General features: G+C 39.6%; 1 protein-coding gene across 1 annotated transcript in view; it reads right to left on the reverse strand.

The window, feature by feature from the left end:
* Positions 1-2,414: 2,414 nt before the first annotated feature.
* Positions 2,415-12,115, reverse strand: part of ANO2 (anoctamin 2) — a 199,100-nt gene continuing 189,399 nt past the window's right edge. The window contains exons 24-25 of the mRNA XM_075088002.1: positions 5,820-5,925; positions 2,415-4,247 (exon numbers count right to left, since the gene is read on the reverse strand). Of these exons, the coding sequence (XP_074944103.1) occupies positions 3,966-4,247; positions 5,820-5,925 (388 nt within the window). The 3' untranslated portion in view covers positions 2,415-3,965. The remainder of the gene's footprint in view (positions 4,248-5,819; positions 5,926-12,115) is intronic.

Consider the following 12,115-nt stretch of genomic DNA (forward strand, 5'->3'; position numbering starts at 1 on the left):
GTACTACTCAGGGTGGTATTAGCTCCTCACAAACAACGGGATGTGGGGTTTTGTTAGTTTGTTTCAATTGGACTCTTTACTTCACAGTTGGAGCAATCTGAAGGGCTATAAAATTCTGAATTAAATCTGCAGGAATATCCTTGCAGATTTTTTTTCTATGCTTACTTTTTTTTTCCTTTCTTTTGCAGAGATTTTAGCTTGTTTCCATTGCTAAAGAAAGGAATGACAACAGCTCACAGGTTTTGTTACTGCTTTGTGTTTCTGCTTGCATCCCTCTTCTCTTATTCCTTAGAGAGAACTTTCCATGCACATTTCTTGAAACAGTCATTCTCTGCTTCTGAGACACAAGTTATGGTAAAGGGGTGCTTTGTGGGTAGACTTACAAGTATCATGCTGATAAAAAAGGGATCAGATAAAGTCTGGCTTTGTCCTAAAGAGATAAGTCAGAAACTGGAATGAATGAATGAATGCCCTAGCAGTGATCTACAATTACAGGGGCTGATGGGAAGCAGTGTCAGGAGAATCAAGAGGTTGCCATAGAAATGTAACAATGGGTGCAATCCTCAGGGACTGCACCTGAGTCAAATACCAAACGTGCAGGAATTCTCAGTGAATGAAACGCTCAAGTTTAAGAGAAAAACAGAAACCATATCACAGATAAAGATAATTGAGCTGTCTGTCCTGTTTGTGATATCATGGTAGGTCCCATCTGGACATCAGCCACGATTGCTGCTATGCCGACTTTCCCAGCCTTGTTTGGGTGAAATATATAAACCTCTGGAGAACTTTTGGAGGACTAGTGTACATCTGCTGGCTTCTTTAGTTCCTTTTGCTAGGAAATCTAGAAACACATTATCATTTTTTAACCATAGCAAGCATTTCAGTTTCTTGTTATGGAAATTCTGTGTAACAGCAGCCTAATGCATTCAGCTTTGGGATAGCATTTTCTGACCATTTTTGAGTGACTCACAGTTTTTAAAAAGACAAAAGGGTATTTCCTGGGTAGAGGGAGGGTGTACAAAAATGGTTCTATTTTAAGAAAAGCCTTAACTCTGACTATCCTTCATCCAACAAGACGCTGGAAGAGAGGGTGCCATGCAGCCTGTAAGCCTTGTTCTAAATCCATTTCTGCATGTAGTCCTACATACCTGGAAAAAGAAAGGGACCATTATGATCATCTAAAGGTCTGGCAAGATTGATATTTCTACTGTTTGGAAACATAATGTTTCTCCCCATTAGAGGCATTTTGGAGTGAAAAGAAGTTAACTGCATTTCAATCAACTGGAGTTGTAAACAACAAATGTAGACAGTTCCAAACCCCCAAATCCACCACCAGAATACCCTCTGCTGTAAGCAAGGGAATAGATATCATTCCTATTGACTGCCTTCATATATCAGACCTTGGAATCCCTGACAGGGCTTGTTGGTCTTTTGAAAGTAAAATGATACAATTTGTTTTTGGGGAGATACAGTGCCCTCATTTGAATGTTCATCTTAGAGTGGGGAAGCCAAGGCTTAGCCCTGTCACAGATTTCCAGCAGGAAGCCATATTCTTACAAAAGATATTGATTCAGGCACCTAGCAAAATTAAAACAAAACAGAAGAAGCATAATCAACTAGGAAACTAGCTGTTTCTAATTCTTTCAATGATCTAAACATCTTAAGTACTCTGACTCAGGAGGTTAGGTGCTGGACTTCTGCAACCTGAAGCCCAAGTGCACAATCTAAGACAGGCATCGGGGCTCCTGCTGCAGTACAGGGAAGGAGATGGGCATCCTCCAAAGTGATTCATCTGCCCACAGCAGTGTCAAGATGGGATGAGTAGCTGGCTGGTGGTGCCCTTCTCTCTCTGGTGACTGCGGAGAGAACCTACCTAAATTTTAATACCTATGTTTTGGTCATACAAATCCCATCCTCTCAGCCTCCCCAAATGTAACAACATGACTTTTGGGCCTGACAAGGGTGTTGTTCACATGACCACAGGTGACTATAAGGTATTTATACTAAGAAAAAGCTTAAACTGTTTTTAAGGCGCTGGCTATTTTCCTAAAATTTTTCTACCTATCTCAATCAACTAGAAACACCATATAACCATAGATTATACCCAGTACATTGTGTCAGAAGCTCGTCAGATAGCTTGTCTTAGTACATGTGTATATAAAAAAGGGAGAAATCTTGTAATACTACACATTTTTGCACATTTACAGGCTGTATTTATAGCCTTGAGTGTATATAGTCAAATTCAGATCTGGGAAATATCCATACCAAATAGCTATTCATTTAAAAAAAAAAAAACAAAAAACCAAAAGCAGTGTCAAAAGTCAGCAGAACTCTTTCTGAATTAATTTAAAATTCATCAAATTAGTTTTGACAGGGGAAAAAGAAGAAAACATTTGTAGAGGTCAGACTTTTGGTTCAACAAAATTAAACATTTGTAATTTTATTGAAGTTGACATTATTATTTGAAGATTGATCTACTATATAGAAGGGATAAATACCCCTAAATGAAACTTTAAAAATGAAACTCCAGAATGAAACTTGTCATTTCAGCCCACCCTGAAACAGTTCTCCCATTTTCTTTAGTTTAGGCACAGAATGAAAAAAAAACATAATTATTTTCACATCTCTCATTAAATTACCAAAAATTCTTACAGAAAAAGATCTTTACATCTAAGGGAACAAACAAATCCTTAGGCTTCAGAAATATATAAAATATCATTATAATGTTAAAGAGCAATTATATTTTATACAACACCTGAAATGGAAGCACTTCTTTTGGTTTATGTTTTTGATGGTATTGGAAGCATTGTTGAGAAGACAAAAAAAAAGGAAAATCTTTTATACAGACTCCAAGTTTCAGCTTGGGTTAGAGACACAATCTACAGTAAAAGAATCAGCTTTTAAAGAAAATTTTATTTCATTCATTACAGAATAAAGTTATTCATTAAATGCTTGTAGATTAAAGCTTGGTTAGTGAATATGTTTATCTTCCAATAAAATGCAGTACTGCAAGATATTTTACTTTACAGTAAAAGCACAACAGCAGCAACTTTTGTTACTTTACGCGCAATGTACACGAAGATGCCATATGATTTACAGGGCTTGATTCCATTCTCACTCATCAGCTTTCCACTGGTGTTGGTTTAGTGTCGTGATTCCTCTTGATACTGGCTCTATTCCCAGTCTAAGTGAGAGGAGAATCAAACATGCGAAGTTTATTTGTTCGGGACAATGAATAACAATGAGCTTCCCTAGTTCTAACAGCTTTACTTCATTCTGATGCATGCGTATGTTGTGGTCTCTCTGCCCATAAGCACATACATTCAGGTTCCTGCTAAGCAAAACACAATATATCTGTAGGTGAAGGTGCTCACTGATTTTCATTCTTTCTGTTCCCACAGCTCTGTGCCCTTAACAACAGCCTTGCAGCACCAAGTGGCAGTGTACTTTAAGAAGGCACAATGACTCCTTGAGACTCCACATGTTTATAAACCATCTGCTGGCAGCTCAAGCCGTGAGACCATGCATTGTGCTCACTTCACTGTGGTCGGTCAGATCTGCCAGAAGATAGATGCTAGGGCAGGAGTGTCCCTTCTACTCCCCGTGCCCCACAGGAGGGTCTCTGCGGGAAGAGGGACGGTTGTGGTCCTATTGCTGAGACTGCATGAGTGAAAATTCCTGTGTGCCTACCCAACTCATATGCATCACCACAAGGAGCAGCTACAGCCACAATATAGCCCTTATCTCGCACTGATAAAGTCTGAAAATGTTGCAGCTCAGGTAGCATATAAAATGTAATGGAGACCCTTGCACATGGAGTTTCTAACGAAGCAAAAGAAGCCTCCTTTTTGCTTCCTGTCCCTTCCTTGACTGTCTCTCCCTCCCGTGCTCCAGGTTCAGAATCACATCACACAGTAAGCAGGTATTGCAGAGGTAAGCATAGTATGTTACCCTTCCCTAAGGAGTCACACTTCTGTGTGCTGTGAGCTAAAGGAGGCAAAGCTGCCTTTCTGACTTCGGTTAAACTGGCAGAAGCTGGCAGCCCGGATCCTTTCACCTTTGGTCCCACTTTTGCATTTCTGTTTGTCACGTGCAATAAAGCTTTCAATCAGCTTCAGTTTTTCATGTTCTTCCTTCAGGAAGAAGTCAACAAGCACGCTTTTCTCCTTTTTGATCTGTTCACTGATGTCCTTGGGGATGTCAGGAATCATCCAGTCAACCAGAACACTGAGGAACATCACCAAGTTCTGCAAACACAACAACAGATGTGAAGCAAGTACAAAAAATCCAAAATATTCGCACTAGAGCAAAACCAAACCTCTTCAATAGCTAGGAGGCAGGTATCAAATACATTTTGCTGATGGCATGCAGTAGTAAGCAGTTGAGTAAGGCCTTAGTTCAAGAAATAGCTCGCATTTGTGCACAACTTCCCCTCAGTGGAGTGGCTGAATTAAACACATGCTTTAGTCAGGTTTGAAATGGGAAAGGACTTGGATTCATCAAATGATTCATGGCCTAAGCAGCTAAAACAGCCTTATTTCTTACAGGCATTCAAAGGTGCTCTGTTCTCAACATCAAATTCATTAAGACTGAGTTCAAAAAACATTACTATAAGGGCAACATCAGTGAAAGCATCCTCCAACACAATCGTACCCATGTGTTTCCAATGTGGCTTGAGCAAACAGCAGACAACTTTTGTGGTCATTCTGTCCTCAAATCCTTCTGTCTGCTGACAAGCAGGACTTTTTTACATTACCACAGCATGCAAGACACAACCCTGTACCTCAGGTGTCAAGGTCGTTACAGGTGATGCTCGTAAGACGGAGGCAGGAAGCAGACTGGGCAAAAAGTTTTGCTTGTTTGTGAAATTTATATAAAAATTGTGCTTTGGGGTTTATATTATCATGATAATGCTTTGAAAACTGCTGTGTTGTGTTATGCCTCAAAATGTGTGAGAATGCTTGCTGACAAGGCTACTAGTATGAACCCTCCATCTCCATCTGAGACAATGGAGCTAATTAACCAGGGAATGTACTCTGGCAGAACAACTGGCAGGCTATCTGAAGCCCAGCAAAACCAGTTGGTTTCAAATATTTTGCAGCTGGCAGTGGAAAACTACTGAAGAGAGAGCAAAGAAGCAGAAGAGGGCAATATAAAACAGGCAAGACTCACAGTCACACTTAGGAATATTTGGCAGGTGAGGAGAAAAGATAAGCAGATTTCAATATGAGTGGTGGGCCCAATTTGACTGTGGAGGAATCCCAGATCATGGGGGAGACTAGAAGGCTTCTGCCGCTCAGAAGGCAATCCATGGTAGTAAATCCCTTTCCAATGAAATCTCCACAGTGGGGAGGATTTAATCCATTTACTTGTAGAAAGCAGCAATAGACCTTGGAGAGCTTAGTACTTCTGTTTCTTTCTTGTTTTGGGTAAAGAACAGCATTTCACAAGCCTGCATAACATTTATGTGCTTTTTACAAGTGGTGCCCTCGAGAGTATACAAGTCCACTTAACCAAAACATTTAAGAGCCTGGGGTATTTTGGGGATCACTGCTAGTGCCAGGGGCTAATGCAGGCTGTGGGGCTTCCCTTCCATAAAGGGAGAGGAAATCTCCACTGAGGAGGTGTGCCACAGTGCTCTGAAGGGCGAACCTGTGCTGGAGCCCTCTGACACCTTGGCAGGCTGAATGCAAGCACATCAGGCTGGGTATTTGTAAACAGAAAAGCTCTACTGGACATGGGCTTCTTTGGCACATGCATTTCAATTTATTTATTATGATATTTCTGTGACTGAAGTTGCAGCAACTCAACAGACTTACCTGAAATAGAATAACAAAAGCCAAGCGAGCAGATAAGACTGCCCAGTACTGTTTAGAAAACTCATACTGATTTTGGGACCAAGGTGGTTCTCTGTAGTCTTTGAACCTGTCAATGGAGACAGCTCAGTTATCACACAGTGTCAGCAATTTCCTCCTGCATCAATTGCTTTGATTAACATGATTTTCCAATCACAAAGCCTAAAGAATCAAATCCTCCAGATGCTCCTACCCTTATGAAATGCAGCTCCAGAAGTAGAGCCGGAATATCGCCACTGAATTTAGCAAGCTTAGTCTGGTTTCACAGTTGTAACCAAAATCAGAACATTGTTCTAATCTTGGAAATGTCCGTATTTTCCAGGATTTACAAATGTCCCCTTTTTTTGTTAATGTTAACTTGATCTCAGTGTACAGGGAATGAAGTGTTAAAATTAAAGCATAGGGATAATCCAAGGCATTTTCAGACTAAAGGAGACAAGTCTGTATTCATCTCACCTAAACCTTGATTAATTTAGGGAACAATTCAGCCCATGTAAAATCTGACTCATGCTTTGGTGATCCCTGTCTTTGCATTAACAACAGGGGGAGCCATGGGAAAGGCACTTCCTAAATTAACTGTCTAGCCTGAGACAGGACAAAACAGAGCCTTAGTGGTTTGGTGTAAAGACCGATGCTTTTAGTATTATCATCAATCATTTGGAAGCAAACAACAGGCTAATAAAAGTCACAGATGCTCCTAAATTGGAAAGTTTTGCAAATAGCAGGAAACACAGAAAGCAATAAGAAATACAGACAGGAAGCACAATGAGAATAATCTGGGGAAATGGAAAATAATTAAAAATAAAACAATTGAAAGATCTTTGAAAAGATAGAGTTTGAAAGAAAATGCAATGAAAATAGCCTGGAGCTTACAGTGTCCGTCAAGTTAGCACAAGTTTGAAATATGGCAGCAGGACAGTATGACTTGTGGATATACAAATAAAAGGCACAATGGTGCTTGGGGGTATTAGCCCTACTTTGAAGAGCTCAGGTAAAGCCACACCTGGAATGCAGCGTTCAGCCATTCAGCTGTGGGGATTTCAGTGAAAAAAAAAAAGGAAAAAAAAAAAAAAAGAAAAAGAAAAAGAAGAAAAAAGAAAAAAGAAAAAAAAAGAAAAAGAAAAAAAAAGAAAAAGAAAAAGGTAGCAACAAATTGAAAGCAGTTCAGCAAAACCATCCAGGGGCTGAGGAGTCTGATTCACCAGAAAAGATTAAAGAAGAGCACATGTATTGCTCCACTTTGGTAAGTAACATCTATAGTTGGACATGATAACCATGCACAAATTGTGCCCTTAGGACTGAAAGGGATAATTTAGTGCTGTTCACAGTGTTTGACTAGGAGTAATGGGATGAAATTAAGAAAGGCAAAATCTGTTTTGAATACCACAAAACCCTTCCTGACGGTAAGATTCATTAGACTGTGGAAAAGCCTCCATTGGGGGATAATGGAGAAGGTTCATATATAAAATCTGTCAGCTTCAGTTTGCAGGTGTGCTTACCAAAATTACCTTCAGGTTCTACCCACACGGTTTTGCATTTTAGATTATACATTTACAGTCTACACACACCCTACATCCTGTTCCTCCCCCAGGAAATTGAACCTCAAATCCTGGATGCAATTCTGTGCTGCACCTTCTGGAGACAAAGGATACAAGGTACAACCCATGATGGTGACAGGAAGGAAGGAGAGGAGCAGAAATCAACTTTAAATTGAGGGATGTATTAATTTATGGAAGCACTACCTGGGCTGTGTTAGACCCTGGATTATTTGTTTTGTTCAGTGGTGTGTACACAGCAGCCAAGCTCTCTGTCCTGTGTTACATGGGATTCCTCTTTGGGCCTGTGCTGTGCCTGCACTGTGAGATTCCCCCTCTAGTACCTTTCTGTACAGTGTAGATTCCCTCATGCTTCAGTTCCCTTGAATTTAATCTGCTTGAACATCAAAGCCAAGGAAAACCACTGAGTTTGTTGTGGATTTTGCCTAGCACTATAAATCAATCCCAGTCTTGAAACAGAGCCCGAGTTCACCTGCAAGGGTCACCAACTGTGGTGGGTTTTCCATTTAATGTACTCTGAGTTTCAAAACTATGTAAGTGTTGCAGGACATCAGACCCACAGAAATTTCTCCTGGCTCAGCTGGAAATCACACTGCTTATGATGCCTGAATCTACATTCAAGAGAACACTAGCAAATGATTTATGGTGAAGGGAGATGTTGTCAGAGCTATAGACAAGGTAGCTGGACCTCTTCCCAACCTCCGTTTTTAGTTATTCTATGGCACATGGGCCTTCAAAGTGCAAGTACCCAGGCCTTTTCAAACCACTACATTCTGCAGGTAGTTTCTTTTTTAAAAAGTCCATCTTTTCCCTTACCTCTTCAACTCTTCATTCTTAAAAAATTTGTTTCAGCAGGTATGCTAGGAAGAGCAAACCACTAGTGGTAGAAAGGCTATTGTTTAAAAAATAGTAAACAACTCTTATTCCACTGAAAATGGGCAAGAATATGAAGTAGTCAATGTGGTTTAAGGATAAAGCACAGAAGCCTTCTGAGGGGAAAAAAGAAAAATGCACACTGAGAGTAGAGATGTGTTGGAGAAGTGAGGGTGGATGGAGAGGACTAGGCAAGACTTAAACCAAGCTGAACTTCAGGCAGAGCTAAGAGAAATATGCAAGTACTTTTAAAAGTCTATTATGCAGGGAAAAAGAAAGACTGGTAGAAAATGTGTATCTAGGTGGAACTGTGAATCAGTCTAAGTAAGCTGATCTGTTTAATTTCCTTTTCCAGCTGGTCTTTCACAAGAAATTAAAGAAAACGTGACTGAATCACAAGAAAGTAGTGCTTGCTGAATATTGAAGCAGACTTGTGTTAAGGGAAGAAGTCCCTTAAATGATTCCGTTTGCTGCTTTCCTCTTTTCAGTGTGATCAGCATGCTTTCATGTACTCCATTGTGATAGCAGATTATAAAGATTAAAAGGGCTAATCCAATAAAAATGTCACATAATTTAGCAAGGTTTGCTTTTTAATTTGCCTCCAGCTACACAAATGTCATTTTGCTCTGAAAAAAATCATTACAGCTAATGGTATGCATCAGAATGGCGTTACAGCAATGTTTATTTGGAAGCAGTGTCAAAGAGTTCACAACATTGTAGCAAATGCTGCTCAAAATATTCAAAGAATGTATCTGGATGTTTGGTGGGAGAGTTGTTTCTGGCTTGTTATGGTTATTTTTAAGATACCTTAATCTCTGGCAATGCCCGTAAGGAGCAAAATGCAGGCTTATTGTAACCACATTTATCTCCAGAGGTCACAGAAATCTAAGAATAAGAGAGGTCAGCTTGTTCCCAACATATTTGCCAGAAACAGAAAAGCAGATTTTAGTTCCAGCTTAAGGGACAGTGTTTGTTGCTTGTCTCTTGGGACACAGGCTAGATGCCCCATATTTTATCACAGTGATAGTTCTGTCCAAAGCTGTGATTTTGATAAGATTCAAATGAGGCAGATGATAACAAAAAACAGTGAATGCGGATGCTGACATCTTTTCCTAATTGTTTCCTGATAATGGAATAGAAATGCTCTCATAGTTGTTTCTCATCCAGACTACTACATGGTCAAACATCTAGTATATGCTTATTGTTTGCAATTTTTTTTTTTTTTCTCAGTGGCATAGACCCCCATTGGCCATGACCGCTTTTATACCTAGTGTGGGTGGTTTCCTTCTCCCTGTAGTTTGGCTCTGTTGAATCCATGCTCATCTGAGGAGTGCATTTCAACACCTTTGTCAATGCACATGCTTCCAAATACACTGGCAGTCATACACCATAAACAGAGGCCAGTGACTGAGACCAGGTAAACAATAGGAAAGTGAAAGTAGCAAAGTCACAGTGAAGTGGAAGGTCCATATGGCTCAAAATGCTGTTGAAGGAAAACAGGGGCTAATTTGGGGATACAAATACCAGGAACTGATTGCAGAAAAGCATTTCACAGACTTACAACTCTCTTAAAAAGTACAGAGATGCTGCATACTCTCACACATAACATTATACTGAGAGCTCCTAGCAACACAGTGAAATGGGGAATAGCAGAGCTTTACCCTGCCTGCCACAAGCAAAGCAGCAGGTAGAGCACAGCATCCAGGTTTAAGCACTGGAGAGCTATTTTTTCCTTTCTGTCTGCCCTCAAATCTCATCTCACCTCCTCCCAAGAGGCAGCAGAGATTCCTTTGACAAAGTTCCTGACACCAGCACGTGGCTGTACTGAGTTACATGCTCTTTTTACCTACTTAAAAATTAGTTGTCTTATTTGTGCACTCATCCAGCCTCTGTTGTAAGTCAAGGTAAGAAGGTAGGTACATCCCAAAGGTAATCCCAAGAGGAGTGCCTGCGTTAGAGGGCCAGATTTCTCTCTGCATTTGCTGTGCTTCCGGTGATGGAACTGAGATGCGTAATTTTTGTGGGTTATAGTTGGGCAAGATAAATACTCTGCTTAAAATCAGTGGGCTTTTAAGTATGAATAGTTTGCTTGCACAGGAGCAGGAGATAAACATACACAAGCTACATTGAATAATGCCAACTTTAAGATTTCTTTCTTGAAAGTGATTACATTATGATATTTAATACACTCTCTAAGATGAATATGGATTTGTAGTTCTCATTGAAGAACTTTTATCTAGCCCTTCTCAAGCTATTTGAGAAAAACATCTTGTTCCCTAATAAAATCAGTATGGGAAAAAAACCCCTGATTTTGTGGGAGATAGGTATGTAGTCTACATTTAGAAATGTGCAGTCATTTAGGAGGAAGGGGAGTTTTTTGGCTACTTCAGGAACCTAGCTAGAATATGATCCCTTAAATAAGCAGTGAAAAGCAGTGAACTGTTCTGAAGGGTAATTTACAGCACCTGTTAGCAGCATAATTACAAAGTTAATTTCTCTCTTTGCTTTTAAGTGGCTGCTTGTTTCTAAAGTTATTTATTTTCAGAAGGGTAAAATCAGAAAATATATAAAATTAATTTAATTTGGGGGGGTCTTATTTTTAAAAAATCAAAATACCTGATTTATTTGAAATATTTTCTCTCCCCAACTTTAACATGAAGACAAAGATTTTGGTAGGACAAAAACATGCATCTTAACCAGCTTTAGTTACAAGGCTTCTATGTCACACTGAGAGCTGCTTTTGCAGATTTATAGAAGACACTAACAGTTATAACAACGGTAACCCTATTAAAAGCTTCCAACTGCCTTAGCTATCTATGTCTACTCTGTAAATACAATGTCTCTAAGAAACTCTGAATATCAGATTGGCAGAAATATAGGGTAGTAATGAAGAAATCTCTCTGCATTTTGAATACAGATTTATCAAGAACAATGAATTCTAGTGAATGGGAGGAAAGAAGAAAGAATTCTGAAGCTCTAACCAGAAAACACTGCTTGTTATTTACAACTTCTACAATACTAGCAGTATTTTTCGTCAGTCTCTGAGTATTCAATAAACCAGTATCACGAGAAAAGGCCAAACTGATGTTAGATGGTATGTGAATGTCACCTGTAAGATTTGTCTCATCATTCTGCTTTGCTTGGTAACTGATTTTGTGCCCTCACTTTGACACTGGTGCCGAGAGGATATGGTGATAGATTTCAAGAATCCCACCTTTGGCACCTTAGCCAAAATTTGACCTCAGAGTAAAACCACACAAGGAAAGTAAGCAAAGACCTGACTTTGATAAAGGAGACTGGGAAAGACAGAGGTGAAACTAGTTTTAGAATCAGGACAGGTTCCAATGGCAACTATCTGGAGTACTAGATTCAAAAACCTTGCCATACCTCAGAAGAAGACAGCAAAATATGTAAATATGCATCAAAGCAAGGAAGGCCAATTAAAGACTTGTGTATAGTAAAAACCATGTAAAAGAAGGCTCTCCTTCCAAAGAAAATGGAAGACCAAGTTTCGTGATGATTTCTTGCCATTGCAGAGGCAAAGCACAATGTGATTTCAAGGGAGTCCAAAAGGAAGGTGAGGCAGGTTGTTGAATGACCCAAGGAACCTGGTTTTGAACAGACTTGTATTTTATTGCCTTAAAACAGCTCTTTGAATTTCTGCATATTTTTATAAATATGGTTACTTTGAGAGCCCTAGAACCATGTTAGTGATTTCTCATGTAAACTGGAACTGCTTCATAGGTATCTGCACTAAGGGACCAGTGGGCTAGACATTTTGGACATATTTTAAAGGAAGTCGAGCCTTGTTTCCCCAGTCTGAAAAGATGA

The sequence above is a fragment of the Phalacrocorax aristotelis genome, chromosome 1, assembly GCF_949628215.1.
Source record: "Phalacrocorax aristotelis chromosome 1, bGulAri2.1, whole genome shotgun sequence".
Taxonomy (NCBI): Eukaryota; Metazoa; Chordata; class Aves; order Suliformes; family Phalacrocoracidae; genus Phalacrocorax; species Phalacrocorax aristotelis.